At 37.8% G+C, this 17,168-nt stretch overlaps 1 protein-coding gene across 3 annotated transcripts in view; it reads right to left on the reverse strand.

Annotated features, from left to right (window-relative positions):
• Positions 1–338: 338 nt before the first annotated feature.
• Positions 339–17,168, reverse strand: part of SERAC1 (serine active site containing 1) — a 55,226-nt gene continuing 38,396 nt past the window's right edge. For 2 of the 3 annotated variants that reach the window (XM_069487274.1, XM_069487276.1), the window contains 7 exons: positions 9,538–9,688; positions 8,153–8,294; positions 7,008–7,102; positions 5,358–5,455; positions 3,934–4,116; positions 2,381–2,524; positions 339–813 (listed from right to left, as the gene is read on the reverse strand). In XM_069487274.1, coding sequence (XP_069343375.1) covers positions 677–813; positions 2,381–2,524; positions 3,934–4,116; positions 5,358–5,455; positions 7,008–7,102; positions 8,153–8,294; positions 9,538–9,688 — 950 coding nt within the window. In that variant the 3' untranslated portion in view covers positions 339–676. The remainder of the gene's footprint in view (positions 814–2,380; positions 2,525–3,933; positions 4,117–5,357; positions 5,456–7,007; positions 7,103–8,152; positions 8,295–9,537; positions 9,689–17,168) is intronic. The other variant, XM_069487275.1, reaches the window with a different exon arrangement.

A 17,168-nucleotide genomic window follows, 5' to 3' on the forward strand; every position in this document is an offset into this window, starting at 1 on the left:
GTTAAGTATTGCTAATACATATAATGGCTTAGAATAGTTTTATTTCAACTTTGATCAATAATGCATTAGCTACTTTATCCTTATCTAGGACAAATTACAAGCATAGGTAGCTACAATCTGAAAAGAATTACTATAAGCTAAAATTTTTTTTAAAAGATTTGTTCTCAGCAATATGAAAATGGAAAGATGCAAGGAACTGACCCATACATGAGAACAGGTCTAACAAAGTTAATGTGTTAAACAAATGTTTAACTGAAAGTTAAAAAACTAAAAGTTTAAAAGACTGACATGTTTTAAAAATTTATAGTACATGGGTACCCAGAACTAAAACAAACAGTGGCTCGCCCTTCAGAGCCTGCCAGTGCTCCTCCAGGATGCGCCAAGACAGTGGCACATGGAAAGGGGGACTCTAGCCACGAGCAAACCGTTAAGTGGCACAGAAGGGATTTTCCTTAAGTCAAAGGAACTCAATCTAGCCCTTCCTTCTGTGATTGCCAACTCTGTGTTGGTGCTTACAGTGCTTCAGTGGGGAACAGTATTCTGTTGTCTGCAACACACTCCAGACCACGTTGATGCCATAATGACTATATTTGCATGATTGCTTAGAGCTTAAAAAGAGAAAGAGAACACCAAATTTCTTGCACCGACTTCACATATGAAAAACAGAAGACAAATGTTAGTTTTCAAGGTCTTTGGCTAAAGCTTCACGGATGAATCGTAAAGTACGTTGATATAAAAAAGCATCCTTTTTCTTTGGCTTACAAATATTCAAATGGTTAACATCCACAGGAATTAGATCTCCGATGCCTAAATCTGAAGAAAACAAAAATGTCAATAAACTAAAGTAAAACTATATGCTTCTCCCTTGTCAATATCGAAAGAGGCCAAATAAGTAGTTCTAAATATTGCTTTGGTTATGATACAGAACTCTTAGAAGATACAGAAACTTAAAAGTTTGTAGCGTAAAACTACATTTGGTGAACCTTACAAGAATAGACTCTCAGTAAGTATAATCATAGTGTTATGCTTTTCACAAATTTTTCGTATATGTTCTGACCTACTTCTAATTTAATAGTGAGCAGAGCCTGAGCGCCAGCATCTTCAAAACCTCCTTATACCTGCAGGTTTCTGCTAAATAACCCCATAGAGTTTATATTATAAACTTCATGACAAGCTCTCCTGTCCTGATGAAAAGAATGGGAATGTCTCACATGGGATCCATTCTACACCCAAATCCCCATGCACTCCACCAAGGAAAGATGATTTAGTGCCCTACTGCTTGAGAGACTTGGAAGGGTTTCTGATATTTCAGTCTAACGAAGTCGACCTGGATGGAAGTGACGTGAGGCACCTAGGTAAGGAAAGTGGTGGTAGTTATGAAGGAAGAAGAGCCCCTTGGTGATAGAATTAGGACAAGGCTATGTCACTATAAGCAGCTGGTTTATGAGATAAACTTTGCATTTGCTTCAAGCTTCCAAAGTCCTTTTTTTAAACATCTGGCAGCTGTTCTTTGAACTCTTCCAGTTCTTTAAATAGTAACTCCTGACCCTACAGCATATTACTTTGAGCTAAAATTTTCTTAGGATCCACTACAAAGTAATAAGAATTTTTCATTTCATTTAGGTAGTATATAATGAAATTAGGACAAAACATGATGTGGACTGAAGATTCATCTGGCAGGCACAGCAGACACCGTCTCTCGTGGCAGAGACTCAGTACAGCTGGGTGCCCCCAGGACAGCACAGAACCCAGCCTCAGAGGTGATGAGGGTTCCCAGGGACAGCAAGCAAGTTGAGGAAGTGGCTGAGGGAAGGACAGTTGAAATAGTGAAATGTACAGGCTATCTACTATGAAGAAAATGAAGATTTGGGCTCTACCCTGAAAGAGCCTATAGTGCATTACAATACACTGGAGTAGCAGGTATTGGCCCTTTCCCTCAACTCTACGAAGAGATTGTACTTTAACACTGCTTGAATATTCCACATAAATCTATTTACTAAAGCTCCCACACCTTCAGTTGATTGTTTTAAGGTTTCTACAAATAACTACCTGTTAAATAAATGCCCCTTTCAATGTAGGTGACAGAAAGCTTTGTATTCCTACTTCAATGCACTAGAGTTCACTGTTGATGCCTAACTTAGAGTTAGCCAATTAACCTTTGTCATCTAATCAGTTAAATAAAGGGAAGGATAATGCCAAGGTTATATGTTTGCAGAGAAATTTTAATCTATGGCTGAAAAGAATGGAATTCTAATCTAGATCTTCATAAAACTATCTCCTAAAACTGAGAAACTGGATATAAAAGTTGACATTTACAATCAAATGCTAGGTACAATCAACTAAGCATCTAATGGCCAACAAGTTTCAAGAGAGTAAATACCTGCTGATTCCACGGGCACCACATGGAGTTTAATCATGCTCCCAATATAGGTTGGTAGAGTTTCTACAAAACTCAGCACCTGGAAGTTTTTGTCTTTCGCAAACTCCAGAAAGTCATCTTGTAGTGCTTTAAGCGCAGGAGAATCTGTAAGATTATACAGAACAAAATTGTGATAAGTTCTGTTTACCCAATTCATAATAAAGTGCATTAATCTTTCAAATTTAGAGAGGAAATCAGAATTCTGATTCAATATGGTGGCCTGAGTATACATGTTTATTTTCTCTCCCTGGCATGAAGCCATTAAGATTCAAGGAAAGGATTAACTCAATAAAGAACCGAGAAGCCAGTTTTCAGGAAGGAGAGGTCTGATCACACTCCTGGCTGACAGGAAGCAGTATCCAGGGCAGTTTGGTACGTGGGACTACAGAGGTCCCCGGTGTGATGCCTGGCACCTCACCCCACCCTTAAAGCCCAGCCTCCCATCAACAAGCCTGTGTTTAGTCACAGAGCACACCCTCCACTTGCTCAGCCTCAAATGTGAAAGGGCAACCAAGAAGCACCAGATATTAGCAGAAGCCTATGATCTAAAGAAACAGACCAGAGAAACAGAAAAGCTAGCCGCAGAAGCAGCAGCGAAATGAGGAAACAGAAAAGAACATAAGATTCCTCTAATCAGCATCCTTAGAATGATTTGAAAAGATAACAGAGCCACAAAACAAGAGGATAAGAGTAAAGACCAACCAGAGAACAAGAAAGAGCTTGTAGAAAATAAAATCTGACTTCAAAAAAGTAAAATTCACTGGAAGGTTGAAAAGATAAAATCAAGAAATTCTCCATAAAGCAGAACAAAGAGAAAACATAATCAAAATGACAGCTGGTATATTAAGGCTCAAGCCAGAAAGTCCATATTCTGACTAACAGGTGTTTGAGAGAAAAAAAAAAAAATGCTTATCAATCAAGAAAAATATAGTGCTTTAAAATGAGTGTTAAAAATCCCAAAAGCTCATCTTTTTATATATTTTTTTATTTAATTTTTTTTTTTTTTTTTTTTTTTTTTTTTTGAGACAAAGTCTCACTTGGTTGCCCTGGGTAGAGTGCAGTGGCATCATCTGAGCTCACAGCAACCTCAAACTCCTGGGCTCAAGCAATCCTCCTGCCTCAGCCTCCCAAAGTGCTAGGATTACAGGTATGAGCCACCACATTCAGCCTTCATTTATATTTTAATAGTTGATGATTTTCCAAACTCATGGGGAAAAAAGCAGTTTCTTAATAATTTGGAATAATACTTAAAGCAAAATGTTATATAATTTTTCTAATTTTAAGTATTTAAGATAATATTAAAGTTATTGCTATACTTGAGTAAATAATGGCTTAAGAACAAAAAAAGGAGGTATCAAAGAAAAGTCAAACCCAAACCAAAAATTTTCCATCAACAATCTCAGACACAATTATATGCAAACAATAAAATATTCAAGGAAGAAACTTTTTTTCTCCTTCTCCTGTATAACTGATGTTAATACAACCCCCATTTCCTTTGTGACAAAAAGTATTACCCTTGCTGAGTTCTTTGACTTCCAAAGAAGGAAAGAGAAGATAGCGAATATTAACAGAGTATTCAGCCAAATGTGATCCATGATGAGGGACACTATAAAAAATTATTCCTCTGGTATTGTTTATAATAGTACTCATTTCTGGCTTCTTAGAGGCTTCCAACAGCATCTTTTTGACAAGAAGACCTGGCCACAGAGAAGAAAGAAAACCAATGCATAAGCTATTTTTCTTCCCTCTATTATTCTAAAAAAATTTTTTAAAATGCAAAATAAGAAGTATACAAAAAGAGATGCTTTCTGTACAGTATAATACAATAATTCTCTATACAGTAGTACAAGAAACAGAGCCTTAAAATATTAACACTTGATAATACTCCTGATCCTCTAGAATTTATAGTACAAGGCTACAAAGAGGTAAGACTCTAGGAACTCATTTGCAGGGCAGATACTTGTATCACAGGATCTCCAGTCTCACAGAGGGAATGCGAGGCACTGCCTGAGCTGGGTGCTCCTGCACAGCATGAACACGCAGCGGCAGTCTCCCCTGCCTGCTGTAAAAGTCTGCTAATGACCACCCCTTCAGGACAGCACTGACATTCAAAAATACACGGTCCACCATGGAAAACACAGCTTCTATGGGAACTGCACCTAGGAAGGCACCTTCTCTTCCATCCTCCTAACCCCAGGTTTAGAACCCACAGTGAAACACAGAGATCACACAGACGATGACAGTGGTCTCTGAGGCCACAAAGGGCTATATCCATCCTTGTTGCAGCAAAAAGCTCTGGCTCAGAGTTGGCAATCTTCAGCGTTTCATCCAATTAACTAGGCCAGGGGCTGCAGAAAGGCCATCTGCCAGGTGGATGGTGAAAATTTGGAACCGGAGGGGTAGAGTGGGCTGGAGGGACAGAGGATGCATCTCAATAAGCAATCACCAGGACCCCAAGAGCAGACACGCAATCAAATCTCCACTTTGCAGCCCTGGCCTGGTATAGGCAGGCACAAGGGGCCGGGGCCAGGGCTGTGGGCACCGAAGCAACAAACGGACTACAGTGGTGAGAGGGAGCAGGGAGAAAGAAAGGGAAGCCCCTGGGGCCACCCAGGAATACCGAGGGATGTTTACAAGTCAGGCTTATATGAGCCAGGGACTGCTTCTGATGTTTCTTCTTTACCACTACATGAAAGCACTATATTGTCAAACCCCTCTCTCTCTTATATGGCTTGCTACAAGTTGTTCCCTTCCAGAAAAACAAATGGCGTGGAAGGAGAGTAGTAATTTTAAAACTCCTAGCCATAGCCAGAAACATTAATTTTGGGGGGAAAAGGGCTGCTATTAAGTAAAAGAGAGATGCAGTAACTTTAGCTTGGCCACAATGGCTACCAATAGCCTCACAACAGTCACTTTGCAAAGATGAAGCCACACTTACCTCCCATGCTATGTGATATCCAAATCACTGGCCTATCCCCCACACCAGCAGCTCTGAGCTTCCTAAGAAGTTCGTCGCTTCTGAATGCAATGGACTTTCTGAACAAAACAAAAACAGCAGGCAACACAGGAGGCTGTTGATGCCCCCAATTTTATGATCTAATTAGTCAAGAACTTTTGTTTATGAGACCAGTGCTACATACTACATTTTGGAGTTAGGAATGCCCTTATTCTCTCCACTCAATTTCTTAAATTGTTCTATCTCTATTTGTAACATATTAACATTGGCATAATTAGGAATATCTAAGCCCAGAACAGACCATTCATTTACTAAACAAGCATTGTTTGAGCATCTAATATGTTTCTGGCAAGTTTTCCAGGTCAAACCCGTATCTCACCCCACCTGCCCCCACCACTTAGGATATGGATGACCTTTCTCATTCCAGAGCCTGACAATGAAAGCATCACTAAAGACTATGCTCTCTTTTGTGAGTTTTAATCCTACATGTATTTATGCTGCAAATATTAATCTTTCATCATTTTGGTTTCTTATTTAGAAATGCTAGGAAGCTATTAAAATCAGAGAATTCAAATAAAGTGATTTTTAAACAAAAATGGAACTTAAAAACTATCTAGTCTGATAGTTTCAAATTGTTTATCTGTAGTTAAGTATCTTTAAAATAAACGTTCTCTGGAGCTCCTCAGGGTAGAACGGGGAAGGAGACCTGGGGTTCTGCTCACTCACCCGAAACACCCTTCTCAGGCACATATGGAAGGTCCAATCACAAAGCAGTTGATAACACTGATTTAGACCAACTTTCTCAATCTGCAGACAAAACTTCCCAGACAAGTTAACTGGCTTGTCTGAGGCTGCAGTGAGTCAAATGTAGAATCCTGCTACAATCTCGGTCCTGTAACTCAGAAATCCAGTGTTCCTTCCTGTGTATACAATTGGCACAGAGGACATACAAGGGATACAGCAGCTCATGTTGCTCAGCATCCTTTTCTTTGCTTACTTTAGACAACATGATTGTGAACACAAAAGCAAAAAACATCACTTTTACTTCCAGTACAAAAGGAGACTTTGCTATAGAATCCATAGTCCTTAACTGTTAGAACAGTTGTAAATAGCCAGGCACTGTGGCCTGTAATCCTAGCTTGAGCTCAGGAGTTCGAGACCAGCCTGAGCAAGAGCAAGACCCCATCTCTACTAAAAATAGAAAAATTAGCCAGGCGTGGCATGTGCCTGTCGTCTTAGCTACTTGTGAGGCTGAGGAGGGAGGACTGCTTGAGCCCAGGAGTCTGAGGTTACAGTAAGCTATGATGAGGCCACTGCATTCTAGCCTGGGAGACAGAGCAAGACATTATCTCAAAAAATAAATAAATAAAATAAAAAATAAAAAAGGGAATTTTTGTAAATGAACCACATCAAGAGGCCAACATGCCAACATTGACAATGTATCTAAGCCTTCTACTATTTCATTGTTTATTTAGAGCTAACACCTTCCAGAAGGAAGAGGAAAAAACATTAGGTTAGTTTTTCATAAGGAAATCCTATGGCATCAAACATAAGAATCACTTCCCATCCCAGAGGATCCACTTGTGGCCTGAACTCTTCCCCTTCCTCCTGGTCTAAAATCCCCTCTGTTACCTTTCCATGGGGCACCTTGCTCTCCAGTCACTGAGGGTGGTGTCATACTCCACAGATATAATCCGGAGAGCAGGACAGTCTCTTGCTAACCATGTCTAAGAAAAATAAAAGGTACATAAGAACATGTATGAATTTCTGCCAACCCAATTACTGCCTAGTGAAATTTATAACTTGAAATTTGTAACTAAAGACCTCTTGCAATATTGTCAACTAGTTAAAGATAGTACTGGAATAAAGTTTGAAGGTGATTATAAAAACAATTCTAGCATTTTATCTTTTTCATCTCTGGTCACAAAGAGATATCAATAATTATAGCATTAGGCCAATGAAGGTTTCAAGAGATTTTTCTCAATTTTAATCTGCTACAGCTAAAAGCAAGGCCGATTTTTTGGATTCTATATCAAATTGGCTTTTTGAAAGCACTTAGTAGAAAGCTATTATCTCAGGACAGACAGTATAGTCTGACAGACTTGGGACCTGAGGTACTAATTCAGAGCCACCAATAATAATAGTCACAGTTCTGTCTTTGTGGATTCTGGGTCTACTGTCATCTCTGTACTTCAGTGTCACCAGAGAAAATGTGCAAACCACTCTTTCCATTTGATAAGCCTTTGTGTGAATGAGTAAGAAGTAGCGGAACAAAATCCTGGAAACTATTCACACATATATGCAGCACTGCTTTTAAATGAGCTTTAAGAAAATTCCAGGCTCTTTGGAAGAAATAATGTCAAAGAATTCAAAGTAGAATGCCTTCTTCAAAGTCTATTTTTATAATAATTAAGACCATGGAGTTACAAATATAATTGTGGTTATACTGTGTTTTTTGTATTATATTTCAAAGGAAGTGAACTATTACTGGCCCTTGCCCCTGGTTTTTTACTTGATGGATTAAAAAATAGTCCATGACTCTATTCTTTTAAAGTCATAGACTACACCCTAAACAGAAATTACTTAACACAGGGTGACAAGCCCAGCTGTTATCATAACATACTACAAGTGACCCTAAGTGAAAGAAGAACTGCATGGAACAAAAATCCCAGTAAAAAGAGAAAAATAAGCAAGTCACAGTGAGGGCCCCAAAAGCCAAAGACACACTGGTGTGTCATGAGATAAAGGTGGTCTGCCAGAGTCAGCTGCTTCCTTACCTTGGGCCAACACGTTGTATACCTGTCTTCATCCTCTAAAGCCTTTTCAATCACAACCTGCTCACTGTCCTGCTGGCGCCATGTCTTGAATGCTGCTCCCATAAGGCCATGAATAAAAAGGACATCTGCTTTAATGGGCTGACTAACGGGAGAGAGTTTTAAAAAGAAGCAGAATAAGTGCATTTGGTAAGAATCTACACAGCATTCTCTGTGGACGGTGCTTTAGCAGTTTTATGTGACATAAAATAAAACGTAATTAAAGCAAGCTTTACAAGCACAGGTTTGCTGAGGAACCCTAGAAAGAGTTTTGGCAAAGACATACACAGAGTATGCTTGATGCTCTCTCTCTAAAAATGGAAACATATTTAGCCAGGCAGACCCACCACAATCAATCATAATGAGCTTAGTGATCAATCAAGTGACAGATGTCACAGTTAGATTACCCTCTGAAGAATTCCATGAGAATATCCTACAAATCAATGAAAGTATTTGAGAAATTAAATAAGAATATGCTAATATAGTTTCTAAGTCAGTATGTATGAGGTTTTCAAAAATGAAAGATTTTCAAAATGTATTAAGGAAAATATATTTATCAGAAAAAGAGAAAATAAGATTTTAAAGTAACATTCTTTCTTTGGATAGGACACTAAAAATTGTAGATAGGATCTTAGTTGCAAGCTATGTATAGTACACACTCAATTATGCAACACATATAAAATATATTACCATAATATTTTATTTATAAACAAATTAACCAGGGAATCCGTTTTTCAAATTTAAAAGTTTTTTACTATTTTCTGAGGTATTTTTTGAAAAGTACCCTATGAAAATCCAAGAAATGTGTAAGGTTTTCATTGTGATCCTTTCTATATTGTCTCAGCAATGATACAACCAGATATAGTGACCACAAATAACTTTAAGAAGGAGCCTGAGTCAAATGTACGACCACTCGGTCTTTCCCACACGTGCTTTTAGACACCAGCATCAACACTCTGCAGTCCTTTGGGTTTTAGGCCCAGGCTGATTTGGCTGCCTGCAGACAACAATGTTGTATCTCCTTCCTATTCAGACTGATTTCTAGAATCCAAATCAGTTACTAACTCAGATCTAAGTGAAAATGCCTTGAAACAAAGAAAATGTGTATTACAAAGTTTAAGTGCAACACTTTATAACAGGTGACTGCAGCCCTACCGCAAGGCCTTATCATAAGCCCTTTGTGATAATCCAGCTAGTTCACATACTTTTCACAACCATCTTCAATTCTTCTGAGGTTATGGCAGACAAACTGTTTCAATAAATATTTGACTTACAAGGTATTTAACTTATCTAAAGTATACAGAAATAAATTAAAAATTTAAGCCCTCTTAGGCTTTATGTTTTCTTACCTTGTTCGATGCTGGGGGTGCAGCACATACACCCCATCCTGATATTTTTCTTGCACAGTTTCTCGGTCTAGATTAGCCAAGATTCTGGCAGCATGTGAAGACTTCATAATGTGGTGAGATTTCATTGCTTCTGCCACGATGGAAACCCAGCCTGATGAAAAGAACATACATCCTCAATACTGACATGAATCTGTCTCAGATTGTTGGGAGTGGATTCAAACTGAATGTGATGGAGACAGGCAAACCTCGAGTGTCTGTCCTTCATGGAAAAGCTCAACCACTGCACTCCCATTCTACCCTCCTAAGATCCTCAGAGTCCCATGACACGATACCATAACATCCCCAACCACATACCCTTTAAGGGATCTCAAAGAAGGATAGAGGGGCTCAAGAGCCATTTTCGTTATTTAGAAAATCTAAAACAAATTGCAATTACTAGAGATGAGGTCACAAATGTGAACAAAATAGTGTGCTGTTTTGCTTTTTGCAAGAATTATAAAACTCAGTGGGTTAATACTAGTTATTTCATCCTGATCAGCAATCATATCAACGGCCTTTAATACAACTGAGGAAATTATTTCTTAACAATGGATTTGTTTGATACACAAATGTCCTGTAAAACTTGGAGCTCAGAAAAGAAAAACTATTTTTTAAAGAGAGGCAAACACTCTGATTTGGGGGGGGTGGGGAGAGGCAAGGGCAATATATGTAACCTAAACTTTTGTACCCCCATAATACACTGAAATAAAAAAAAAAAAAAAGAAAAAGAAAAAGAGGCAAACAGAAAAGGCATAGATAATACTATATATTGTATTATTTCATTTTTTGTTTGTTTTTAAAACTTTATGTATATAAATATGTATGAAAAAGTGCATGCGTGCACACATACACACACAAAAATCTGGAAAGATATACCAAACTAATGAAGTTATTACTTCTTAGGAGGGAGGTAGGCTGGAAGAGATCTATGTTAAAAAGGTAGGTTTAGGCCGGGCGCGGTGGCTCACGCGTGTAATCCTAGCACTCTGGGAGGCCGAAGTGGGCGGATCGTTTGAGCTCAGGAGTTCGAGACCAGCCTGAGCAAGAGCGAGACCCCATCTCTACTAAAAATATAAAAGAAATTATATGGACAGCTAAAATATATATATAGAAAAAATTAGCCGGGCATGGTGGTGCATGCCTGTAGTCCCAGCTACTCGGGAGGCTGAGGCAGGAGGATCACTTGAGCCCAGGAGTTTGAGGTTGCTGTGAGCTAGGCTGACGCCACGGCACTCACTCTAGCCTGGGCAACAGAGTGAGACTCTGTCTCAAAAAAAAAAAAAAAAAGGTAGGTTTAGCTTTTTTGCTATATCTGTTTTCTGAGGTACTTACAATGAGAATCTATTTATATATTATTTATATAACATAAAATAAAGAACATGGGCCATGAGGTCAGAGAGACTTGGGCTGAAATTTCTGGTCCCCTGTTTACTTGCTGTGGAACCTCAGTCAAATTATTGAGCAACTCTGAGCTACAGGAGGTTTTAATAAATGTGAAAACACTGGGCCTTTTGGCAGGCCCAGCAGGCACTCAACAGATGACAGCTGTTCCCACGTCCTTCTCCCACTCATTATGACAAGTGTTGTGAATCACTGTGATGGTAAGAAGCCCGAATTTAATAATCCAAAAGAAGCTTCAGACCAATTCTTTAACAATATCCAAATTCATAAGGTCAAAAAATTCCTCTTCAAAATCTGTTAGATTTTATAATAATATTTTAAAATTCTACCTGTAGAATAGAATATACAAGTATATTATTGTTATGTATAAAAATATGGCTTTATTGTTAATGGAGTCACAAGAAAGGAAACACAAGAAAAAGTATGGTACAAGCCATCTCTGTGGCATTCTTTAGTGGACAAAATATTTTCACAATGCCCAAGACAGTCTGCCTTTCAACAAAATATCAAACGCCCTTTGGAAAACTTGTGTCTTTAATATTTAATGTTTTAAAATTATATAATGTCTGAATGCAGTCATGCACCACATAATAATGTTTTGGTCAACAACTAACCACATATACTAAGGTGTTTCCATAAGATTATAATACCATGTTTTTACTGTACATTTTCTATGTTTAGATATGCTCAGATACCCAAATACTTACCATTGTGTTACAGTTGCCTACAGTGTTCAGTATAGTAACATGCTGTACAGGTTTGCAGCCCAGGAGAAACAGGCTGTATCATATAGCTTAAGTGTCTAATAGTAGGCTGCACCATTTAGGTTTCTGTAAATACACGCTATGAGGTTTGCACAAAGATGAAATTGCCTAATGATGCATGTCTCAGACTGTATCTCCACTGTTAGCTGATGCATGTCTGTACATGTTAATTGTAAAAAACAAAGAAATGACTAAAAGCAGCATTTAAAGACAAAAGTCTTGCTTTAGCATTCCCATCATTTCCCAACTCCATTTATATCCTCAGAATAACCAAAATTATAATAGAATTTTGGTGGACACCCTTCTAAACCTTTTGAAAAATGCAGTTTATACATATACATTACAGCTCTGCATGCATAATTTTTATCTAAATGGAATCATACTATCTCTACTGTTCTGTGCCTTGATTTCGTACCTCAGTGGTATGTCTTGGAGTGCTCTCTGTATACATCAACTTCACTCTGTCTGTAATAACTACAGCATTACATAGTATGAGTATGCGATTGTTTATGTAATCATTACTCATACTGGCAGACATTTAACTTGTTTCCAATTTTTCCATACTATAAACAATACTCCAACGTTCTTAAACACAGATCTTTAAGAATACCCATGAGTATTTAGGTGGAAGAAGTTCCTGGAAGAATTACCACTAGGTCAAATGCTAAGTCCCAACAAAAAAACTGCATCAATTTACATCGTCACCAACAGTGTATGAGAGGGCCAATTTTCATACACCTTCACCAACGGTAGATATATCAAGCTTTTTAATTTTTGTAAATCTGAAGGCAAAGATTTGCAGACCTGATCCTGTTAAGATTGATGTAAAATAGATAAAAACAGGTAAAGATAACAGATGCCTAAGGAAAAACATAAAACAGGGTAAGGTAGCAGAATTCAAATTGGAATACTGAAAAGTAATGGGAGCTGAGCAAAACAAAGCACAGATAACGCCTTCAAAAGCTAAGCTATAAAGGGAAGGAAAGAGGATGGATGTTGGGGGAAGTGTAGAGTCAAGACTTCTGGTTTGTTTTTCACATCTTCTTCTAATGTGTTGATCAGAAGGTCTGGCTGAGAGGGCGCAGCTGACCATAAAGACCAGGAAACGGTGGCAGTTCCTGAGACAGTCAAAGAGACAGGACTGAAGCATGGCTGGAGGCCTTATAGAAGCGGCATCTTTTCCTTTTATCAAAATGAGAAAAGGAAAGAACAGAATTTGTTCATTTGGTAGTGTGAAATTGCAGAAAAATTTCTTTTAGGGCTTCAATTGTCTCAGTAAAGTGAGAAGAGAGGTCATCTGCTGAGAAGGAACATGAGGAAGGTTTGAGTAATATGGAGAAGGTTTAGGATAGTCATTGCTAAGAAAGTTAAGGCACGTTGACTGAAGAAACATGACTGCTGAGTCCTTTAATTTGTTGACCTCATAAGCACAGTGACAACCAATCTACAATGATTCTATGCTCAGCCATAGAAAAAGCAGGTGGTAGATTTCATCTGGGACTGAGGTCTTCACCAAGGAATGCTAAAAGGACAGAGTGGAAAGGGAGCTGTAGGTACTGGCAAGAATGTTACTGAAATGATGGATGGACCAGGAATTTAAGCTGGGTCAGGAGGGAAGTGAAGAATAGAAAGGACTGATGTTTTGGGAGAGAATAAAGGGGTCAGTGGACAGATGATTTCAGTAGAGAAGAAAACCAGTCCTTATGGAGTAGATGCAAAAACAAGCCTGAGTGAGAGGAGGATGTGCTCAGGGAGCTGAATTACTGATTTTTAGGTGAAGTGCTTTCAGGCAATGAGTAAGTTCAATGTATGAAGTGGGAGTGGATACCAGACAGCGCAGGAGCAGAGAAGGAAGTCAGTGAAGATGAGGTCGTGGACTTGAGAGGCGGAGATGCTGAAGTCAACCAGGAGGGCTGAGGACTCAAAAATAGTGATTTTTTTCTTTAGTAAGATAATTGACTTGATCAGGTCTTTGTCCTGCTTTGAATCCTTTAGTCTCCATCCCACCAATGAAGCTGAAGATAAGTCAATAGAAATCATCCAAAGTAAAGTACAGAGGGAAAAAACTGAAACAAAATGAACAGAATCTCAATGACCTGTGGGACAGAATCAACAGGTCTAATATACATAGTCCCAGAAGAAGAAAAGAGAGAAAAAAGGACAAAAAGAATAAATATTTAAAGATATAAAGGCAGGAAAGTTTCCAAAATTGATCAAAAACATTAAGCACAGATTCAGTCAGCTCAGTGGACCACTGAGCAGGATAAATATAAAAACAACACCTAGGCACTTCAGAGTTAGACTGCTGAAAATCAAACATAAAGATCTTAAAAGAAGCCAGGGGAAAAAGTACACATTATATACAGGAGAACAGAAGTGGGACTAAGAAGAGACTTCTCATCAGACATTGGATGCCAGGAGAGACTGAGATGATATTTTTAAAGTGCTGACAGGAAAAAATAATACACCGTGAACAAAGAATTCTTTATCCAGAAAAAGTATATTTTTCCAAATATAAAATAAAGGCAAAGACATTTTCCAAAAATGAAAGGTGAGAGAATCTGTTGCCAGCAGACCCAATATACAAAAAATACTTGAGGAATGTCTTTAGGCTGAAGGGAAATGATATCAGATATAAATTCATATATATAGAAAAAAAGGAAGAACATTGGAGATTATAAATAAATAAATATGAGGCCAAGTGCAGTGGCTCACACCTGTAATCCTAGCACTTTGGGAGGACAAGGTGGGAGGATCACTTGAGGCCAGGAGTTCAAGACCAGCCTGAGCAACATGGCAAGACCTCCGAGTCTACAAAAATAGAAAAATTAGCTGGGTGTGATGGCGAGCGCCTACAGTCCCAGCCACCAGTGAGGCTGAGGCGGGAGGATCACTGGAGCCCAGGAGTTTGAGGTTGCAGTGAGCTATGATGATGCCACTGCACTCTAGCCTGGGTGACAGAACAAGACCCTATCTCCAAAAAAAAAAAAGGCTTCATATTTGAGGTGATGGATATCCCAATTTCCCTGATTTGATCATTACATAGTATGTACATGCTTGCATCAAAATATCACCTGTACCCTATAAATATGTACAACTATTATGTAATCCACAAAAACTTAAAATTTTTAAATAAAAACATTGAAAAAAGAGGCTTCATGCAGCATGAATATGTGAAGGCCAGCCTGCCCTTTAGCTCTGCCATGTGAAATGCTAGACACCAAAGTCTGGCACCTCGATCTCAGACTTCCCAGCCTCCAGAACTGCTGAGAGAATACATTTCTCTTCTTTATATATTACCCAGCCCCGTGTACGTGGCCTCAGGTTATAGTAGCACAAAAAGGACTAAGACAATTGTTAAAACAAAAATAACAACAATGTTGCCAGGTATGGTGGTACATGCCTATAGTAACAGCTACTAGGGAGGCTGAGGCAGGAAGATTAATTGAGCCCAGGAGTTTCAGTCCAGACTAGGCAACAGAGTAAGACCTTGTTTCTAGTTTCTAAATAAATAACAACCACATATTGCGAAGTTTATAACATATGTAGGAGTAAAATACATTATAACAATACCACAAAGAATGGCAGGGGATGTGAAATGGATTATAGTGTTGTAAGACTCTCACGTCACACCAAAACATAATGGCTTAAAACAAAAAAACAACAACAAAAAGATTCTCACATCATATGAAGTGGTAATGATATTAATTCAAAGTAGACTGTGATAAGTTAAGGATACAATCATTAAAAAATATATATTTTTTAATATATATTAATTAAAGGTCAGGCACAGTGGCTCACGCCTACAATCTCAGCACTTTGGGAGGCTGAGACAGGAGGATTGCTTAAGCCCAGGAGTTTGAGACCAGCCTGGACAACACAGCAAGACCCCATCTCTACAAAAAATTTTTTTATAAAAAGATAGCCAGGCATAGTGGCCCGTGCCTATAGTCCTAACTACTAGGGAGGGTTACTTGGGCTCTGAAGTTAGAGATTATAGTGGGCTATGATTGTGCCACTGCACTCCAGCCTGGGCAACAGAGCAGGATCTTGGCTCTAAAAATTAATTAATTAAAAATACACAAAAACTGTACAGAAAACAGAAGAAGAGAAATACCAATATAAAAACTGTTCAAGTAATTTACCCAAGAAAAGTCAGCAAAAAAGAGAAAAAGATAAAAAAAACCTGAGGGGACAAATGGAAAACAATGAACAAGATGATCAACATAACTATACAATATCAATAATTACATTAGGAATAAAGAGACAGAACACTATAATTAAAAGGGAAAGACTGCCAAACTGAATTTTTTTTAAAAAAAATCCAACTATATGCCGTTTGTAAAAAACACACTTAGAAAAAAAAGACACACTTATTTTTAAAATCACAGAAAGATGAAAATAAAAGGGAAAAAGATAAAATATGTATATGCAAACAGTAAGCGTAAGAAAAAGTTAGTGTGGCTAATTAAATACCAAAGTAGAATTAAAGGAAAGAAGTATTACCAGTGAGAGACATTATATAATAAAAAAGAGACATTACATAATAATAAAAAATGAACAAGAGGGAGGGTGGCGGAGATGTTGGTCAAAAGATACAAAATTCCAGTTAGGAGGAGTAAGTTGAAGAGATCCATTGGTGACTATAATTAATAACAATGAATCGTATTCTTGATTTTAAATGTTCTCACCACAAAAACATGGTAAGTATGTGAGGTTATGCATATGTTAATTAGTTCATTAACCATTTCACGATGTATACAAATTTGAAAACAACATGCTGTATGTGATGTATACAATTTTTATGTGTGAATTTAAGTAACTAAATAAAAATATGCAACCACTGAAAAAAATAAACAGTTTACCAGAAAGAAAAATCTGACAGAACTGAAGGGAGAAACAGAAAAATACACAATCTTAGCTGAAGAATTTAGCACATCTCTCAGTAATTGATAGAACTAGACAAAAATTAATAAAAGTCTAGAGAAGATTTAAGCAACACTATCAATCAAGTTGATTTAATTGTTATGTAAAGAACACTTTCCCCAACTACTGCAGAATGCTCATTCCTTTCAATTGCACACAGAACATTCACCAATATAGGCTGTACAATGGGCCATCAAATAAGCCTCAACAAATTTCCAAAGACTGAACTCTTAGCATGTGTTCTCTGAACAAATGGAATTAAATTAGAAATCAGGGACATATAATAGCAAGAAAACCCTTAATGTTTGCAATTATGCAGCATACACATGAGATAAAAAAGAAATCACAAGGGACATAAGAAAATACTTCAAGCTGAAAAATAATGAAAATACAATATATCCAAAATTTGAGGGATGCATCTAAAGCAGAGTTAGAAGAAAATTTATAGTTTTAAATACCAATGTGAGAAAATAATTATGGTGATTTAAAAATATGTCTTCA

This window comes from Eulemur rufifrons, chromosome 15, assembly GCF_041146395.1.
Source record: "Eulemur rufifrons isolate Redbay chromosome 15, OSU_ERuf_1, whole genome shotgun sequence".
NCBI lineage: Eukaryota > Metazoa > Chordata > Mammalia > Primates > Lemuridae > Eulemur > Eulemur rufifrons.